The sequence below is a fragment of the Grampus griseus genome (assembly GCF_964374135.1).
Source record: "Grampus griseus genome assembly, chromosome: 11".
Taxonomy (NCBI): Eukaryota; Metazoa; Chordata; class Mammalia; order Artiodactyla; family Delphinidae; genus Grampus; species Grampus griseus.
In genome coordinates, this window is record NC_139005.1 from 91696800 (window position 1) to 91717450 (window position 20651).

A 20651-nucleotide genomic window follows, 5' to 3' on the forward strand; every position below is an offset into this window, starting at 1 on the left:
CAGCCGGCAGGGGGCACTGTTTTTGCCAGGGACAGTAGCCATCACCAGGGAGCTCTGGCTGAGGAGCAAGGTGGACAGCGGGACAGGCAGCAAAGTCGAATCTGCTAGAATAAGGAGAGGGCCATCAGCCCCCTGGCCACATGGCAGATTCCAAGCTGAGCACCTCAACTACGGCATGGGGTGGGCTCTTGCGGGGAGGTCCTTCGGGGAGGGCAGGACACCCACTGTCACAGGCACCAGCTCCCACCACGGGAGGCTGCTCTGGAAGCAGCAGCCAAAGTGTAAAGTGGCACCAGGGCTGCCCCGACCAAGAGCGGAACGAGCTGCTGCTTCTCCATTTTTCTCATTTTATTTAAAGCTGTCACGATAGATTGGAAGGGCTCAGGCCACTCTATCTTCTCCCATCTCCCGAGGAGACGGAGCCCGCGGCCAGGTTCCAGCGCGGGGAATGGTCCAGCCAGCCCCTCACACCAGCGCCTGGAAAACCTCCAGCTTCTCCCGGTACAGGTGGTGAAACTGCTTGGCCAGGTAGTGGAAGGGGGCTTTGTAGTTTTCCATCTCCTTCTGGAGAGACAAATTGAAGAAGTCAGTTGGTTGGTTTTAGGACTGTCACAGAGAGCTGGCATCGCCCGCTCTTCCCTCCTGCCAGGTGCTCCGCCCTCTGCCCCAACTTCTCCTTCCCACCACCCCCACCACTCAGGGCAGCTACTACCATTCGTCCCGTTTTACAAGAAGGAAACTGAGACGTGGAGAGGTTGAGGTCACGTGCCGAAAGCCACACACTTGCCCGTGATGGAGCTGGGTCTGAACCTAGACCTGTTCCTGCAGAGCCTGTACTTTTAGCCACTCTCACTCTGTGTGTGACAGGATGTTAAAATGAGACTCTTTCTTGCTTAGTTTTGACTGAGGCCCCAAAGGTCAAAGCAAAACAACCGATGGCAAGGACCTCCACACTCTGGAGGGAGGAGCAGACAGGGTGGAGGTCGGGGAGCGCTGTGGCATTTCCCCCAGGATGCGGGTGCTTCTCCCTCATCCTGAGGTCAGTGGGAGGGTCCCAAGAGGAAGCCTGCAGCCCGGGGACTCAGGCCAGTGCTGGACCCGGGCCTGGGAAGCATCAGGGTGAGGCTGGGGTTGGCTGTCTGGATGGCCAAGCAGGAGAGTGCAGACTGGGGATGGCCTGCAATGCCTCCTCTGTCAAACTGGGGCTGCAGCAACGCTTCCCTGGACCAGCGGCGGGCCCAGCGGAAGCCCAGCCTGGAGCTGTCTTAAAGGGACTCCGCGGGGACAGCCTCCAGGAGGGTGATGGCTCCCAACAAGAATGGACGGCCTGGAATTGAGGTCACAGGAAAGGTGAGGAGGTGTCCTAGCCTGAGGAGGTGTCACCTGTGAGGTGGAAGCCGCAGGTGAGAAAGCGCCCCTGATGGGCGCAGGGAGGGCATCTCTGACACCTGGCAAGTCCAGAGGGGCCACAGCAGGTCCCAGCAGAAGCGAGCTGGTGGGGAAGCACAGGTCCAGAAACACAGATGCAGCAGCCTGGCCCTGCTTCCCACAGCAGGCTCAGGAGGCGAAGCTGACTTTACGAATTCTGACAGTCACTCAGCACTGGGCATTTTAATAAGTGAAATCATGAATAATTTTGTGACTAAAGGTGACCAAAGGATGTTTTTATTATCTGAGAGAGATCAGAAAAGTTCTGGAACTTGCCCTAGGTTTTCTTCATCTGGTAGGAAGAACCAGCCCTATAGGGTGAGCCTGACAGGCTCTGGGAGAAAGAAAATGGTACCCTCTCCACTTAGCTATCGTTTCTCACTCTCTATGTGCGCATCCACGGGTATTTTCAATTTTTTTTAAAGAAATAAGTTGGCAGAAGAAAGCACCCACTACTTTCAAGACAGTAGCTCAAACTATGAATGCACAAGAGCCTGTGTGTATGGATTTTCAAACAATCCGTAGCTGGCAGCAAAAGTGCAGCCTTGATAAGAGGTAATGAAGTATCCCCAACAAAACGGAAGGATTTCCAAACCAAAGGATGGAACGAAGTCGTCAAGCTCAGTGCCTTTGTTTTCTAGACAGCAGTCTGGGGCCCAGGGGTGCAGCGGCCCAGCTGTTTTACGCAGAGCCCAGTCTAGAATTCAGATGCCCCACATTTGAGAAGAGCAGCCTTTTCACTCTGCCAGCTGGGGTGACAGAAGCGCGCAAAAGGAAACCAGTTCCTGCAGAAAGTTACCGGACTTCCTGTCCCCAGGGTGGAGGAGAGAAGTCACCAAGAGCAGAACCAGAGGCGGCAGTGCTGAGAGGGTGCTGAGAAATGAGAGGACAGCTGGTGGCCCAGACGAGTGTCTATACTCAACTCATGACTGCCAAGGACCGGAAGGCTGTCACTCTTCAGCAGGACGTAAGAAGAATAACTCAGTTATATTTGCAAGACATTTTTGACTGTACAGAGCATAACGTCCTAGGCTACGCCAAAGTCAAATAGCAAAACGTTACGTCAGTTGCAAGTATAGTTAAGCATTGAATGGGAAGAGAATGAGGACTGCAAGGCACATGCACAAGGATTTCTAACTGAGTCTGAAAGCTCTTGAAAGCCAGATCTTCGGAGAACGCAACATAAGAAGTAGGGAATTCAATGGAGGCAAGTCTCTTTATACACATGGAGTGTTCCTGAAATAGCAGATGTAAACAGAACCGTTTTCCAAATGCATTAGGAGGGCTTGCTAATGATAGGAATGCTTTTGTTAAATGATGAATCATAATCTTGCTGACATCGTTTGACAGCTGTAGAGTAGGTCTGCTCTGCGTGAAGAATCTTCAGAGTGGGCTCAGACTAGTGCTTAATCTGGCCTAGAATTCTGCCCCTGAGACTCCCAAAGTAGGCTCTGTGGGAGGCCAGAGCCCCTTCTAGAAGGTTATCAAGCTGGACAGGCTGGCCTGTGTTCTAGTTCTGGTTCCACTGCTCATTAGCTGGGCAACCAGGGAAAGCAACACAGTCTGAGTCTGTTTGTCATCAGTGAGATACGGATAGCAGCAGGACTGCTGGAAGCCTAAATAGATAATGTGTGCAAGACACTTAGCACACAGTAGGTGCTCAACAAACCTCAGTTCCCTTCCCCTCACCTTCCTGCAAGGGAAGCCATCCCTATGGATCTTCCCTGAACTCGCTTTTATTTAATACTGTCCAACTTCTTGCAGTAATAAACAATGCGTTTTAACTGCTGTTTGAAGAAATGCTCTTAAATTTTTTTGGTGTGAAAATGCCAAATATTGAGGGGTGTTAGAAAGTCAAAGAGAAACCACAAAGACCTCGAATAGCCAAAGTAATCCTGAAAGAGAACAAAGTTGGAGGCATCACATTTTTTGATTTCAAACCCTATTACAAAGCTATAATAATCAAAACAATACGGTCCTGGCATAAAAACAGACACGAAGACCGATGGAACAGAATTGAGAGCCCAGAAATAATTGCCCCACATATACGGTCATCTAATATTTGACAGTGGAGTCAGGAATACTCAATGGAGAAAAGATAACCTCTTCAATAAATGGTGCTGGGAAAACTGGATATTCACATGCAAAAGGATGGCACTGGATTCCTATTTTACACCTCCCAGAAATTAACTCAAAATGGATTAAACAGTTGAACCTAAGACCTGAAACCAAAAAAACGCCTAGAAGAAAACATTGGGAAAAAGATCCTTGTCAGTAGTTTTGGCAATAATTTTATGAATATGACAACAAAAGCACAAGCAACAAAAGCATAAATCAATAAGTGGGACTACACCAACCAGAAAGCTTCTGCACAGCAAGGGAAACCATCAACAAAATGAAAAGGCAACCTGCAGAATGAGAGAAAATATTTGCAAACCACACATCTGATAAGGGGTTGATATCCAAAACATACAAGGAATTTGTGCAACTCAACAGCAAAAACACAAATACTCTGATTAAAAAATGGGCAAAGGACGAATAACAGATATTTTTACAAAGAAGATACTTGAACGGCCAACAAGTACCTGAAAAGGTACTCATAATTATTAACCGTCAGGGAAATGCAAATCAACCACAATGAGATGTCACCTCACACCTGTGAGGATGGCGATCATCAAAAAGACAAGAGGTAAGTGTTGGTAAGGATGTGGAGAAAAGGGAACCCTTGTGCACTGTTGGTGGGTATGAAAATTGGTGCAGCCACTATGGAAAACAGTATGGAGGTTCCTCAAAAATTAAAAATAGAGCTGCCACATGATCCGGCAATCCCACTTCTGAGTGTGTAACCAAAGGAAATGAAGTCACTTCCTTGGAGAGAGAGCTGCATCCCCATCTTCACTGCCAAGAGAATAGTCATGACAGTAGTCAAGACATGGAAACAACCTGAGTGTTCACTGATGAATGAATGGATAGAGACAATGTGGTACACACACACACACACATGAATACTATTCAGCCATAAAAAAGATGGAAATCCTGCCACTTGTGACGACGTGGATGAACCCTGAGGATATTATGTTAAGTGAAATAAGCCAGCCGAGAAAGATAAATATTGTTATGTTCTCACTTATGTGTGGAATCTAACAAAAAACAAACTCAGAAACAGAGAGTAGACTGGTGGTTGCCAGGGGCGGTGGGGACGGGGGTGGGAGAAACGGGTGAAAGTGGTCAAAGGGTACAAAACCTCCAGTTTAAAAATGAGTATGTTCTGGGGACGGAATTATAAAGAAAAAAGAAAGTCAAATGGCCATGTAGGTACCTCCTTTAGGTCTGCAGGACAATTATGGCTGCATTTAGAAAGAGAGGAGGAGATGGGCTTGGTGTCAGGACTTGGCTGCGTTTCAAATGGCATTTGGTTATATCTCCTTTTTAATTACAGCTTTCTTAACCGAGCTGCCAGGTGGTGCTTAGTCGCCCCCATCAACTCAGGGGGCGACTAGTTAACCTGCACAGTTAATACCAAGTGCTTAACTGCAGCCTCGTCAGACATCATTTATACCCTCCCGTTTCAATCGTGTAGTGGCAAACACCTAACCAGAGTTTAAACATGCAGCCCAGTGGCCTTTGGTGATTGAAGTGTTGGGAGTGGGTGTTAATTTCTGAGTTCCGTCAAGAGTTCCAGGGAACGTGGATATTGGGGTAAGGAGGCAACTTCATAAATGTGAATGGAGGAGGACGGAATAGGAAGATAATGTTTGCTGTGGGTGGTACAGCTCACTGCTTTGCTCAAAGGTGTCCTGCATAAGAGATGGGCAACCCTCTATATAGTAAAAGCCTGCTAATTGGAACTTCACTAATTTAGCATTTGTGATCAACTGGACCAGAGGCAAAACTGACATTTATCTCTGCACAATCTAGGAATACGAGGATTTAGTGAGTAATAATAGCATAAATGAGATTACTAGAGGGAATATTTATATTTAAAAAAGCTAACATTGACTGAGCATTTACTATGCCTCAGACCTCGTGCTAAGTGCTTTTATATTCACCATCTGACTTAATTCCCATATCTATTATTCAATGAGGGATATATTTTACTATCCCCACTTTATAGGTGAGGAAACTGAGGCACCAACAGGTTAAGTAACACAATGAGCGGCCCACAGCTAGTCCCGCTATTCACCATCGGAGGTCAGAGCACCTGCCTGCACTCGCTACTTTCCCTAAGGAAACATGCCGCTTTGAGGGGGTTTAAGAAATTCACGTCCATACGGCAACTGAATAGCAGCATTTGTCAAATTTCACAGATGCGACAACAAGGGTGCCTGTAGCTTAAGGAGAGTTTGAGTAGAAAACGACCTCAGGGCTGTTTGTTAAGTAGCCCACTGACTCTCTGGGAGGACCAAGGAATCAGTCGGGGCCGGAGGCCACAAGGCCAGGAATGAAGTCCACGTTACCGCCATGGACGTTTCAGGCTGCGCCGATGGCAAGTCTCCCCAGCGACCCCAGGAAGGAGCACTGCAGCTGGCACCTTGGTCCCTGCTGGCTCTGAAGTGGGCGTTTCTGGGCGGCTCCCGCAGGGGGAGGTGTATTCTCTTGACCCCCTTCCATAGTAGCACACGAGTGTTTCTGATTGGTGTAGCCTGGGTCACGTGCCTGCACCCTGGCTGCAGGGAGGCTGGGACCTCAGAACTCCCCACATAGGAGGGAGCTTCCCACAATACTCTGAACATGCCCAAATCATGCTTATCGGGTACTGAAGGGGCCGGGAACAAATCCCTCTGACCGTCCCCCTTCCCAAGGGCTCTTGTTGAATATACCAGAGACACTCTATGGCCTGGTGTCACCCTGGGGCTGCGGCACGGTGGGGGCACGGAGCACGGGAACCAGAAGTCAGGGATCCTCGTCCTGGCTCAGCCCTTCGGGAGTCAACGTGACTCACGGGCCAGTCACTTCACCCCGACACAAAGTGGGGAACGGGGGCCAGCTCCTGGATCATGGGGCTGATTTTGAGAGTCTATGAAATAGTGTGCCAACAACACTGTAACCCAAGATGTCTCATGCCAACATCAAGTGTCTCTGTAACTGAACACAGTACACTTGTGTTTCTTCCTAATTGAGATGCAGCTTTTCCCAGGGCCGGCTGGCTGGCTGAGCTGCTTGTTCGTAACCCACGAGTGACTCCTGCTATACTGAGAAGAGATCTTGGGCTAAGGGTGTAAACATCAGCTCCGAATCAGGCTCTGCATATGGTGGACTAACAACTCGATGCATGGGAGGTCATGTGAGAAACCGCTTCCAGCCAAGGTCTGCTCCAGACTTGGCTACGGTGCAGGCGGAAATACTTACCACGGATGTTTCAAAACATTCCAGGCCTTGGCCCAGTGCCCATGCCCGGGTCTGGGCCGACTCCACCACTCGCCTGCTGGCCAGGTCTGTCTTGTTCCCCACCAGTACACCTGCTCGAGAGAAACAATCGGAGCATCGCATTTAACCGTGGCCGTCTGGGAGGACAGCTGGAGAGATAAAAGAGCAAGCAGCCTAGTTCTGAGGTGTGTAAAACCTCATCTGAGAGAGGCTCCCTGATCCGAGGTGATGAGCACGACCGGAGACCCCGCACCGGCCCCCGAGGGCCGCAGCGGAGCGGGAGGCCGGCCCTTTGCACCTGCAGCTTTCGCTCAGCCCCTCCGCTAGACCTCCTGGGTACCTGTCCGCCTCCTCTCCCTAAGGCTGCAAACCGTGAAGGCGAGGACCAAACTGATGTGAGCATTTGCGATCACTTCTCGCACATGGAGCAAACTTTCAAAACGGTCATTAACGCTAATCTGAGGGCTGGGCTCAGAGTCAGGCATTCAGAGGTAATTTGGTTCTGTTGCCAGCTGCATCCGCTGCAGCTAATTTTTGAGCCTGTCTCTGGAGATCGCTTTCCCTGGTCTCTAATGAGGAGAATTTGTTGATCTCACATAGGGATGAAAAATAAACTGATTGAGAGCATTCAGAAGTGAAAACGGGCCTTGCATGTTTACTGGTGCCCCACATACAGGAAAAAATGAGGACTGCTTCCCTGGGGTTAGCTTTCCGGAAATAACAACTCATATTCCTATCACAGCACCTTCCCCCTCATTATCTTGAGTCACCCCGTAACCCTGCCGGGGGGGCGTCAGCAGGCCCATTTTACAGACTCACAGAGGTGGGGCAACTCACTGAGGTTTCCGTGGTTGCCGAGGCAGAGTCAGGGTACGGTCTAGACCATCATACTCAAAGACCAGGGCACCCTTTTCCTGCACCCACAGCCATTTCTGCAGTGACCTTGTGCTCTTGAACTTGAAGGTCAGAGGTGCTGCTGGCAACCCCGGATGCCTGCAGCTCGTACCTGGGAGGGTGGCGCCTGGCATCTGTGACCGAGCCTTCTCCAGCCACTTGCTGCAGTTGGTGAAGGACTGCTCGTTGGTCACGTCGTAGACGAGACACAAGACGTTGGGACTCTCCCACTGTGCAAGGGGGACAGGATGGCGACACGTCACTGACAGTGAAAGTGACTTCTAGACTGGGAGGAAATGTGGCCTTCTAAGGGAAGGGACACGTGGGCAGAGGGAAGTGAAAAATTCTAAAGGGGATGTGAATCAGAAAACAGAGCCACATCCACAGAAGAAAACGATTCACCCACAGGAATGAACGGGAGGGCTGGGCGAAGTGGCGGGGAAGGCCTAGGTCTGGGATGGCGACGGTGAGGGTGAGAGCTCGCATCCGTGCCAGGCGTTTTCTGGGCATCATCGCGAAACCCCCCAGCTTTGCAGGGCTGGTCTGAAGATCCCTACTGTGTAGCTGAAGAAACTGAGTTCAGCGAGGGTAGCTGACTTGCCCAAGTCACGCGGGCTTTAAACACCAGGGTGGGGCTGAGGCTTTTCTCTACCCAGAAACGCTTTGCCTGCCCCGGTTCCATCAACTCATTCTTCTACTCATTATCATGGAGGGCCCACTATTACGCAAGGTGATATGTTTTCTGCTTTGCAGGCCTGAAAGAGCATCCTTTTTTCATTAGCCACTCCCTGGAAGCTGGTTTGCGTACATTTTCCTAATAAGGGCCGGCTTTTCAAAAGGCAAAGGGCACTTTCTGCTTCTCCTGCAGTGTATCAGCCCTAATCCAAACCAGACCAGCAACTGCACAGGGTTCGCTGTCCCAATGAAGAACCAGTGCTATGCTCTCAGGGGCTGGCGCCTTCAGGGGCTGCTCAGACCCCTGGGCCATCCTGCTGCCTGGCACAGGGCCGCGGGGCAGCCCTGATAGGCTGTGAGGCTAGTCCTGGTGCGTGTGACTCTTGGCGATGCCCCGGTCTCTGGGGACCCCCATCCTGCACAATTAGAGGCTGGTTCATCTCTGGGGTGTTGTCACCTCCCAGGGTGTGAGGGAGAATCCTTTTCCCTCCAGCTGTCCTTGGAAGGCCAGCCCAGAACTGGCTCTGGAGGCCTCACCCTCCTGCCCCTGAGGCAACACTGCCTCCCCTCCTGGAGGTGCCCGGGATGGGAGGAGCTTGGATTAAACTGATGATCCCTTCACACCTTCACTCCACAGACCACAGAGCTCTAGCTAGAGTCACACTGACCACCCCTGTGCACAAGCAGGAGAGACCTCCTTCCTCCAGGCCCCAGTGAGGGGACCCAGCCTGGGCAGCGTGTGACCCTGACTTGTCCAGACACATCATCTCCTCCGCGGGGCAGCGCCGGACAGTGTACAAGGGAGCCGCGTGGGAAAACACCAAGAACTGACGTGTGAGGCCAGCCCTGTGTGAAATTACCATCATTAGATCTATTTCTCTTAGGCGAAAAAAAAGGGTGGCAGCAAACAGTTTCTATTAAAATGTAGCTGTTCTTGGAAAGGCAGGGGAGGGCTCTGGAGACCTCAAACCTTCTAAGTAGCTCACTGGCCCACATTAGCGGAACCGTTACCTTGGAAGGTACAGCAAGCTGGGTCCTAAGAGGAAGGCTGTGCGGGCTGGAGGAGCCTGGGGGCAGCAGGGGCAGGTCCCAGAGCAATCCTAGGTGGGACCAGGGGGTGGGGCTGGGAAGGTAAGCCTCACTGTGGGGCCTCTAGGGCACCCCCTAGCAGGGAAGGAAATCTTTGCTTCAGACCCAGGAGGCAGAGGAGGGCTGAAAGAACACCCCCAGGAGGGGGTTGCTCCAGAGAAGGGAGGCCCCGGAGTGGGGGGCTGCGAGGACCGAGGTGCACAGCTCTGGTGCATTGGGAGTCAGCCATTCCAGGGCCGGGGGGGGAAGCAATCACGAATCACATGCAAGAGCTGCTCCTACCTGCCAAGGGGCCCCCGACCCCAAGGCTGGGAGGAACGCCCCTTACAGGATGTTGCCATGGTAGCTTCTCCTGGTGGCTGCAGTGAAGTGAAATTCCTGTGAGGGCATTGTTAAGGGGCAAACCTTTGGCGGGAGGTGGTGGTGATAGGAAAAGGACTGAATCCTACTCGCCAGTTTATCCAGCATTTCAGAAAACAGCTCCTTGCCGGCCGAGTCAAGAATGAAGAGCTCCTGGAATCAGAAAGACAGGTCCCAGGAAAGCCTGCACGTGGGGAAACCCGTCTGCAAATCCCCGCTAGGACTCCCGGCGCACCTTCGGGGTGACACACGCATGCGCACGTGCACACACATTTGTCTTGTGTCCGAGGCACGAGGAAGACGGTGGGAGGAGGAGCAACGGTCTCCCACCCCAACTGGCTCTTTCTGGGCGGCATCTCACCCCTCCTAACCCCGAGTGCAAAAATACCAGGAACAAGCCGACTTCCCACCTGGCAGAACAGAATGCTAGACAGGCTGACAAGTGCTCTGTTTTCCAAAAGGGCATTCTGCACTTTGTTAACGAAATTGATTTTCAAATCTTAAAACGATCCTTTTTAAAGGAGGTCACCGAGGAGGCCTGGGGAAGGCATTTAAAGCAGGACAGTCTGTCATGGTTCTGGGTGGCTGCGGTGTGAGTCTAGCAGAGGGCGCAGGATGACCCTTCCTGCCCGTGTCCGAACCTTCACCGGCCCAGGTGAGAGCCCCTCCCCAATGCTGCCATTCCAGGAAGTCTCCCCTAAGTTCCCCGTTAATTTCCTGCTGGCTCGGGCCTCTGGCTCATGCCGTCTGAAGGTCAGCGACCTCCTCTGCTTTGCACATTGGCTGTCGGTGCATTCATCTTACCCCTTCTCACTGTATCCAGGGTACTTAAAATTGCTTTTTGCTCATGGACCTCTTTAAGAATCTAGCAATTCTCAAGGCTTCTCTCCAGAAAAGCACATGCAAACCTAGCATCTTGCAATTCAATTTCAAGGGTCGACGCTTCCCACAGAGGGACCCAGGTTAGGAACCTCAATACTCGGTAAGTTCTGAGGGTAAGATCCAGAGCCCAGTCTTCCTCACGTCTTCTTCCTCATCCCTTCCACACGATGCTTCCCGTGTTCCCCCCAGCCTGTTCCTGAATGCTCAGACAAGTCTAGGCCAAGTCCTGGCACTTTTAGGTAGCTAGTCAGACATGGGTGGGTCTTGCCCCATCGTGGATGGGGTCATCTTTCCCTCCCCAACCTGGACACTAGTGATCAGAACCCACCCAGAGATCCTCCCTCTTCTAGTCAAGGACCACCAGCCTTATCAGGACCAAGCAAGATAAACCTACCAGCACAGGTCGGTGCAGGTGCACCAAGACCTAAAAGGTGCCTCAAGGTAACGTGGGGTTCATTATGCCGTATTTGTAATTCATTAGCATTGTGGTTTGGGTGCTCGTGCGCAAGCGCCTGTGCACTAGGAGAAAAGTTACGGGACCTAAAGCTGTCAATCAACTTGTCAGTCAAATGATGCAGGACACAGGGAGGGACCACCACTCTCAAAAGCCCAACGCTACCCCACTGCGGGCTGCTTCTGGTTTCCAGACAGCCCACTCTCATTCGTTCTTGGGAGTGCACTCTTGCTCTGCTTAAGAAAACTCTTAGTACTTAAAACCATTCTATGTCTCTCGACTGAAATCTCTCCCTTGAGAAGGCAAGAACAGAGGAAATCACTGCCCTGGTGACAGCACTGCCTCGCTCCGTGACCACGGAGCCCTCGGGCGCAGCTGGGGCAGCACTGAGCCCCCTTGGGGCAAGGGCACCACTCACCACACTGTCCCCTGTGTCAGGGACTGGCACCGTCTTCACCACCAGATCCACCCCTGTTGTCTGTGGAGGAAAAGGGAGAACACGTATGTCAGGGGTCCCAAGGGGATGCATGTCTCCGGCTCCAGTGTCTGTGCTCTGGACTCACTTCTGGTGTGGAAGTCAGAGACGCCCTAGTCTCATCCAACCCCCTGCCCACGAGCGAACTGTACACGGTGACCAGCCAACCACCGGCCAGTCTGCTCCACACACTGCCCCGTGCCCCGTGGCTTATGGCCGTACGGTCAGGCCTCTTAGGGCTTCTTAAGGACATTTGGAAAGTCGCTGCCCCAGGGTTATCTGATCACTTGTCTTTAAGCCCCCGCCAGGCCTATGATGCCCACATCTCACCAGGGTGTAGTTCTTCTGGAAATGGGCTCCGTCGCTGCGGAAGATCTGGGCCAGGGCGGTCTTGCCCACGGTTGGGTCTCCTGTGAGATCAGAGCAGAAGAAAAACACCGCTTTCATCCTAAGCTGACTGGAGGCTCTCCCATTCCAGAACACTGGTCTAGAAACCGAAAACCTCAATGAGTTCTCAGGGAAAAGGTGATTGATTCTCAAGGGAACTTGCTCCGGGGTCGCTGGCAGGGCAGCGGGTCTGTGAGACCAATCTTCCAAACCCATGATGGCCAGTCTCTTTTCTTCCGGGCTAATCCTTTCATCTACAGAAGCCCACCCAGAAGGTAACAGAGCTGAAGGAGGGCTTCTGAGCATTGGAAATAGAACTGACACTCTTCCACTGAAACACACCCGACGGGGAAAACCTGTCCCTTTCAAACTTGAAATTACTTTGAAGTCTTGAAGGTAAGGAAGTGTGTGACCAGGTACAGACTTACAGGTTCAGTTCTCTAATGGAACCACTTTGAGTTTACAGCGTCCATCCTGAGAATCCTGCATACTTTTCTGGGGTGGGGGGGAGAGGGGGAGAGTTGGGTGGGTTTCTACATTTAGGAGAAACAAAACGTCGGGGGCTACATTTGCCATCCTGAAGCCCATTTCCAAGTGACATTTTCCACCTTCACCTCCTGGTAACCCATCTGCGACCACTGCAGGCCCATCTTCCCAGGGCCTCTCCTCTAAGTCTATCGGCAACAGCCACTGGTTCCTCTAAGCCCGTCTCATACCTACCGGCTCCATCTTCTCGGCTTTCCTTTGTTGTTGGAGAGCCCCATAAACTGGTACCTGGAAACTAAAGATCTATGTCACAGTTTCAAGTCTGAGACCTGGACCTTTCACAAGGTGGTCAGGGGCAATATATTCTGGAGTTCTCTCCGGGCCCCCAAGGGTGCTGGAGGCTCTCCGTGCCCATCCTTAATTCTCCTGCACTCTCCCCACGTCCCCACCGGTGGCTCTGCGTGGCTTCCTTTGATACCACACTGTGTTCATCTGCAAGACCTTTTCCACCTTGAGAGTCTCACACTGATTCTCCCTCCATCACCCAGCGCCCTGGCAGAACACCTGTCTGCTGCTTTCTCACCCCCTTGATCCTCAGCAAAATCACCACGCTCGCATCCTTCTGCCTTGCGTCCCTCGATGCAATCGTCTCACCTTCACCCCGTTTTACAGGCGGCTTCAACTCGCCTCTTTACTTGACTCCTCGATAGCCTGCCGCCCTGTTCACTTTTCAGTTTTGACTTTTCTCACCTATAATTTTCTCTTGGGAGACAATTATTTGCCTACTTGTGGCATTTCATTTCACGTTAACTCCTCCAGGTCTGAGTGAGCTAGTCAGGTCTTGCTTTTCTCTTTGCCTCTGTCATGGACCCATTCATACAATCTCATTCGCTCCTTCCCAGCCCCCAGGTCCCAGCCTTCACCCCCTGCCCCCCCGGGGACTATCATTAACCTCATTTGACAGACGAAGATATTGAGGCTTAGAGAAGTTGGGTAACCTGCCTAGGATTCCAACATGGCCCTCTCTCCGCCAGATCCCACTCCTCTCCTAGAGCTCAGGGACCCTTCTGACCCATTTCTAACACTGCCCCTGCAGGTCTTCATCCCCGCAGCCTTCCGGGACACCGGGGGGGACCGTGGGCTGGACTTTCACCGGGTACCCATCCATCTCAGGGCAAACAGAGCACATCTTGTGCAATGACTGCATCCACCCTCCCGACTTCAATTTTGCCTCTGAATCCGGTTGGAAACTGGCTCTTCCCGCTTGTGAAATTCCCTACAGATTTGTTCCGGTTAATTTCATAACTCTTGCTTCCGACTGTCAGTCAGAGTCACCCACACTTCTGGAAAACCCCCTGTGTCGGCTGAGGAGGGAGCCGAGCGAGCCCAGGAAGGCGAGACCACTGATAAAACACATGTGCAGGGCAACAAGATGACAAGTGCAAATTCAAAGAGCACAAGCTGAGAATCGAGGCGTCTGAGGGTGCAGGGAGGAGAGAAGCTGATGAGGGCTTTCGTCAGCGGGGAGGACTTCCCTGGAGGAGGCTGAGCCCAGGGGTGACGGCGGGGGGGGTGCTCTGCTTGCTGGAGAGGGTACCATCTGCAAGGGCACGATGCGAGGTCACCTGCGACCTCATAGTCGCCAAGCCCAGGGGTTTTTCCTCAGCTCTCACGCTCCCCGATGCCTCTGAAGCAGCATCCCGCCCCTGGCAGCCCTCTGGCCCCGGGGACCCTGCACCGGCCTGGTCCTCCGGCTGCTCTGCCTGCCTCCCAGATGTGGACACTCCTGTGGGCCTGTCCTTGGTCCTCTGTTCCCATCTACTCGGTCCCACTTACTCTCGTTACCTCGACCGTCACTTCTCGTGCCAGGATCCCTCTCCCAAGCTTTGTGTTTCCCACACCCTATGGGTGTTTCCACTGGAACGTCAGGCTTCCCACCGGATCTCAGTGCCCACAGCCAGGCTGGGTCCCGAGCAGTCTCGCCCATTTATCTTACTTGTTCTCTTCACCACTCTCGATGTCCCCAGACTTCACCCACGGTCACCTCTGAAGGCTCCTTTTCCTTCCTCCCAAGTCCAGTCAGCCTCTTCTTTCCTTACATCATTCTCTGTGTCTCCAGCCCGCATCTCCTTTGTTGTCATGACCAACACTGCCCTAGTTACCTCAAACTTCAACCTGGGCTCCTGTCTCAGCCCCGAACCCACCCATCCATGCTCTGCCTTGTGACGCTGGAGCTGGGACTCTGCACACGTTTCTCTTTTGCCAGGATTTCCCGTCAGGCTCTGCCGATGTGAGTTCAAGAGTAAGGCTGGAAGGCTGGGGGCCGGCGGGGGGGACTTGCTCCTTCCCCTCGGCTTTGCTGTTTCTCTTAGTGTTATCCTACTGATGGCCTTGACCCTGCAGCAAAGGTTAGTCGCTGCCTCCAACTGGGTTTTGTGTTTTTGCACTTCTGGACCAGCCTCAGAGACACCAGCGTCAGCGGGCAGCGTCCCCTTCTCAGAGATCTGCGGCTCAGCTCCCAGCACCCTCCTGCGCTTTGAGGTTCTGACAACCTGCCCTCTTCCCTCTCGTCCCGCAGCCCTGGGATGAGGCTCCTTCCTGCAGTTACTCTCCGTGCTGCCTTACTGTCCCCTTTTGGTCTTTCCAGTCCTCCAGCACCTGTTTAATGAACACCCCACACTAAATCCTCACTGTCGAGATACCTGTGTAGTTTCAGCTTTTTGCCTGGACCCTGCCTCGTGTAGCACTTGGTACCAGGAGTGGCCTCAAGACACAGACCCTCAGGATGGTCTGGAATTGGTTTGGCGGTTTCTCACCCTAAACACGGGGCTGAGCTCCTGGCCAGTGGGCAATGGGTCCTAGTGATGGGTGGCACGTGCTGGCATCACACACTGGGTACCACCCCAGCCAGGCAGTGCCCCCTCCTCAGAGGTCTGGATCCCAGCCCAGGGTTGGGGGAGGTTCTTCTTCAAGCTTCTGACAACCTGACCGCCACCCACCAATTCTGTGTCATCACAACGTTGTCTTCTGGCTTTTTCAGCTCTCTGACACACGCTGAACCAATTCCATATATTAAACTCTCTCTGTTGAAGTGCCTAATGTATTTTCTGTTTTCTTGACTAGGTCTGGACTTAAAACACCTCCCAACTGGCCCTCTCTCCTTTTTGTTTTTCTCCCTGCTCTAACCCACCCTGAGCTTGGCATCAACAGACAGATCTTCATAAAACAGTGCTTTCCTCCGGTGACGCTCTCACACAGAGCCTGTCAAAGGATTCTTTCCGCCGTACGCCCCTCCCCACCTTCCGACTCTGTCTCTGACTATCCCTTACACAAAATCTGGGCTCTACAGTCCTGTTCTCTTGATCCCTGAAAATTCCTCGAAGATAACCTCCTTTCAGGTCACCCTAATCCAAATCCTAATCCTGCCCAGGCTCTGCCAGGCAAAGCTCCAACACGGCCTTCCTGCCCAGCCTCTGAAGGTCGTTTCTCGCTCCTTTGTCTTTACCTGCATGGCGAGTGCAGCTCACTGCTGGTGGCATGAGACTTGACATCAGAGCAGCCCTCCAGGGAGTCAGGTTTATCATCTCCATGTATGTCAAGAGGCAGTAAGCACAGCATGGCACTCAGGGCACAGACTACAGCTCCATCGCTTACGAGCTGTATGACCTTGGGTCAGTAATCTCTCTGGGCCTCAGCTGCCACATCTACAAGATGGGGATAACAGCTTCTATCTCATAGAATTGTTATGAGGATTTAATGAGTTAACATGTACAGTGCCTGATATATATTAAGTAATATTTACGTGATTTGGAAGCACATAAAATATAGATAAATGTTAAGTGTTGTTTTCTCTCCATCTGAATCAGAACAACTAGCAGCTGTGCCTTGAGGTATTTCTCTGGGATCAAAGGGCATTCGATTCCTGTTTCTTGCGTTATAAGCTATTATGCACAGTTCAGCACTTCCTTGAGTGCGGGGGCTGGCTGGGTTCACCCTTGTGCTCCCAGTGCACCTTGCGTGGCAACTCACATATACTAGGTGCTCAGTAACTATGTGGACTGAATAAGCACTTGAATTATCAGGTCCCTCGGTGACTAGTTATGTGAGAGAAAAAAGGCAGATTGACTCCATTTTAAACAGTCGGGGGACTTCCCTGGTGGCGCAGCGGTTAAGAGTTGCGCTCCCAATGCAGGGGGCCCGGGTTCAATCCCTGGTCAGGGAACTAGATACCACGTGCATGCCGCAACCAAGAATTCACATGCCACAACTAAGGAGCCGGTGATCCACAACTAAGGAGCACACGTGCCGCAACTAAGGAGCCCACAAGCCGCAACTAAGGAGCACACCTGCTGCCACTAAGACCTGGCACAACCAAATAAATAAATTAAATAAATATTTTTTAAAATGTGGTGTTTGTTTTAAAAAATAAGATAAAATAAAGAGTTGGCCGGTGAGGGGGTCTGTGTGGTGAGGGTGGGGTGAAGAACGAGGTTTTGATGGGTGGTGGAGGTAGGGCTGTGTGCAGTGATTCATTCTGCTGAGGTCTTTTGGCCCCTGAAAACTTCCAAGAGGAGATAGATACCCTTGGGGCCTCAAAAGGAGGCTTCAGATGGAGGGCTAGGTTGGAGTTCAGGAATGACTTCCTAGGCAGTGGATGAAATCAGGTAAAACTAGTACCTGAGGGTGTGGGTATAAAGAAGGGCAAGGAGTCTCGAGTTGAGGCCTGAGGATGGTAGAGTGTGGGGCTAAGAACAAAGCCCTGGAAATCATATCACCTGAATCTAGATCCCAGCTCAGCCAAATCCAGCTGTGTGACCCAGGGCAAGTGTCCTAACCTCTCTGGGTCTCAGCTGCCCCATCTGTAGAGGAGAATGACAATAATCCTGACCACACAGGGTTGTTGAGATGAGCCGTGGTGAGGGTCTAGCACAGTGCTGACACATAGATGGTGCTCAGTAAGTCAGCCTCGTGATGGGAGTTGATTTAAAAAAGAAATAGGAGAAAGAATAGTCAGAGAGAGAGGCCCATTTAGAAAAAAAAAAAATCTAACTTCAGAGAAAAACGATCCCACCTTATCCATGAGGAAACTGAGGCTCAGAGAAGTGCTTTGTCCAAGAGGACACAGCCAATCTGAGGAACAGCAGAATTAATTTTGTTACACAATACTGCCCCCACTGGAAACTAGAGACTGCTCTTGAGAACCACTAATTTCTTTTGCTCAGTATGATACGATTGACTATGGTCAGTCAACTTTCTGTGTGACCCTTTTATTTCCAAATTGGAAATGTCATTAAAAATACCATCCTTTTTGGTCTGGAAGAGAGGAATCAGAAAAAGGGATCTCTTTTTCCTCTGCATAATTTCTCACTGCTTCTTTCCTGAACTGGTCAGATAAACCCAGAAAGGTCACAAGTTTCCACAGTAACACAAGTTAAGAATTTTGGAGGTAGGAAGTTAGGAATTTTAGGCCGATCTCGGGGTTGAAATCCTGCCTATGACCTTCCTTCGCTAGGGGGTGACCTTGAGCAAGAGACTTCACCTCAGTGCCTCGGTAAAGTCAGAACAATCCGGCACTTACCCCAGGGTGCTACCTACTGTGACAGGATTAAATGAAATGCACGAGCCTGACAAGCAGTAAGGACTCAGGAAAGTACATCTGTGCTCTGTGGTCCCAGGTCCATAATGCAGGCAAATGTTTTTCTAAATGAGCAGTGTGCATGCCACACAGGCATTCATTCGACAAATATTTATTGAGCACTTACTATGTTCTGCATATATGTTCTGGGTGCTTGGGATGTATCAGTCAGCAAAACAAACATTCCCACTTTTGGGGGATTCAACACTTATGTCTTCCTGACCATGAGGCAGCACTGTAACTTTGGATCTTAAAGTCAACACACATAGGTTTTTGTAAACTCTGGTCCACTGTACATTACTGTCTCCTATCCCTGTCTGCATAAGACTGGGGTCAGGAAAAAAAATCCCATAAGTAAAGACCACCAAAGTCACTGATGCCTAACTTTGGGGTACAGCACCTGGTTTAGTTGAAGCGCTTACGGTGTGCTTAGCCTCATTTTCTTAACAAGTCTACTCGCCCTGAGTACAGCTCTAATTGGTGACGGTGGTCTCGGAGTATGATAGGGAGTGAAGGAAGCCACCTGGAGCTACCAGTGTGCTCTGGAAGATAATTCTTCCACGCCTAATGAAATTTACTCTATCAGTAATTGCATTACCTCGCCTTTGCGAGACAGAAAGGGAAAGAAGGTAGACGATTTACGTGAACAAAAGCTCTCGACAATTTATGAAGTCTCTGGACTCCGGAGACTGTATTCACCCGCAAGTTTTCAGACTCACCTGCCAGGATGCATTTGGCTGCCAGCTTCACCATGGTAACCAACCACCTCCACGGACCAGACAGAAGAGCAGCTGCTGGAGGCGTTGGTGGCCCTGCCTGGGAAGGGGAGTGGGGAGGGCTAGCGCTCAAGGGGCCTGTGACCGCGGTGGGGACAAGGACAATGGGGCCTGGACCCTCCGGACAGCCCGCGGGGAGGATATCGGGCGCTAGGGTCGCAGCGGGGCTCACAGGAGCGCCAGATGGGGCCAGGTTCAAGGCCTCAGAAGGCAGCCTGGAAGGTGCCAGCGAGGCGATGCGGCTCTCGTACTCGGCCCAGCCCCTGGCAGTGCGGTCCGGGAATAGTGACCCAGCAACCCTCCAGCCGCAAGCACGGAGACAGATGCGCTCTCCAGGAAACCATAACCCGCCTGCCCCGCCTCCTCATCGTCGTCCTCCTCCTCGTTGACCGTCGATTGGCTGCCATCAAAAGCTCCCACCCCGAAGGCTCACGGAGACCAGTGGGAGGAGGGGGCGTGGCTAACAACATTTCCTCGCAGGATAATTCGTAGTAGTATCTGCTCTTCAAGCTTATCTCGCTTGACTAATAGTTGTAGGAGATGTCAATCATCTTCGCCTCCCGCCCCCGCACAGCCTGAAAGTTCAGGGAAAAGCAGTTCCAACGTCGTGTATCCAGAGGCGGTGTTAAAAGAAGCTTTCTGATTGGCCAGAGACTGGCTTGGACCATCTTCGGGAGGAATGGGGACTCGTCGTATCCTCCTGCCCTTCTAGAGGTGGGTTCGCCCACGAAGTGGGCCGGTCGGGAGCGCGGGAGGCTGGAGCGTCGCTTGCCCCGTGGACAAGGTGCTGTTGCCCAGGCGGAGCTTTGAGCTGGTTTGACTTTGCCGAGGTTCTTGTCGCTCCCCCAAGTCCCAGATTCCGGGGAGGGCGGCCGTACGGTGCATCAATCTCGCAGGGGAATCTGATTTTTAAAGCCCAGGGATATTATGCGCTTTAAAATGTAAAATATGAAAGTGTTAAAAGTGATGTCTGTGGAACAAAGACAAGTGAGGGATGTAGAGGAGTCGTTGGACTCAGGAACTGGAGGCTGTACTTTCCTCTGAGTCCAGCCCCTCTTGTAAAATGGACAGTGTGTCACATACCACATACGGAATGAAAGCGAGCCTCCAGGACACTTCCCATCCCACAGGGAGGCTCCGGATATATCTGTGGACGTTCCGGGGAGGCCCCTCTTGCTGGCGGTCAGGAATCCCAGTTTGCAGTCACTGCTGTCTTCCTGACCTGGACAAGTCACCTCACTCCTGAGCCTGGTTCCTCATTTTTAAAAGGGGCTAGTGGAACCCACCTTCTGAGGTTGTCCTGAGGCTTAGAAGAGAGAACATCTGTAGGTGCCTGGGACATAGCTCAACGGTGACGAATGGATGAATGAGAAGAGATTTATCTGGATAGATTGGGTTTACCGTCACTGTCATATGTTGGCCAGGTGCATGCACCCCTCTTCTCACTCTCGCTGGTTCCCCTGGGATGGCTGGTGCTGGAAGGGAAGAGCAGCCCCTCAGGGAAGACGCCTGCCCCCAGGATTCGCCCTCACATGCCTTTCGTTTGGCTATCAGCCTTGTGCAGTGCAGTGAACACACACACGCTCTATAAATCGCTGGGAATGCTTCAGCCTTGAATAGGGAGTGAAACAGTGCGAGTTGTCTGGAATTTTCTTTCCTTGGCAGTCATTCTTGGTGGTGTGGTTAAGACCTGTCGCCTGCATTTCCCTTACCTACTTGTCTTCTTTGGAGACATCGGGCAAG

The 20651-nt window shown here is 51.9% G+C and overlaps 1 protein-coding gene across 5 annotated transcripts; it reads right to left on the reverse strand.

Moving 5' to 3' along the window:
* Positions 1 to 327: 327 nt before the first annotated feature.
* IFT27 (intraflagellar transport 27) lies at positions 328 to 19262 on the reverse strand. 5 transcript variants are annotated; one of them, XM_082667040.1, is made up of 8 exons: positions 19081 to 19262; positions 18852 to 18948; positions 11955 to 12034; positions 11568 to 11627; positions 9859 to 9966; positions 7802 to 7919; positions 6778 to 6887; positions 328 to 564 (listed from the first exon to the last, which is right to left on the reverse strand). In XM_082667040.1, the coding sequence occupies exons 2-8, from the start codon at positions 18883 to 18885 to the stop codon at positions 466 to 468; spliced, it is 609 nt and encodes a 202-aa protein (XP_082523166.1). In that variant the 5' UTR covers positions 18886 to 18948; positions 19081 to 19262; the 3' UTR covers positions 328 to 465. The 5 variants fall into 5 exon arrangements, with proteins under 5 accessions (XP_082523166.1, XP_082523167.1, XP_082523169.1 ...); XM_082667041.1 differs by having other exon boundaries at positions 9907 to 9966; positions 18852 to 19262; XM_082667043.1 differs by having other exon boundaries at positions 9903 to 9966; positions 18852 to 19262.
* Between the last annotated feature and the right edge of the window lie 1389 nt (positions 19263 to 20651).

What these genes read in the sequence shown, in the direction of transcription:
- IFT27 (XM_082667040.1), bottom strand. Translation starts at nt 18,885, where the DNA reads ATGGTGAAGCTGGCAGCCAAATGCATCCTGGCAG. An exon ending in TCCAGAAGAACTACACCCTG is followed by an intron (nt 11,628 to 11,954) that starts GTGAGATGTGGG and finishes TTTCCTCCACAG; the next exon opens with ACAACAGGGGTGGATCTGGT. An exon ending in CTGACACAGGGGACAGTGTG is followed by an intron (nt 9,967 to 11,567) that starts GTGAGTGGTGCC and finishes TTCTGATTCCAG; the next exon opens with GAGCTCTTCATTCTTGACTC.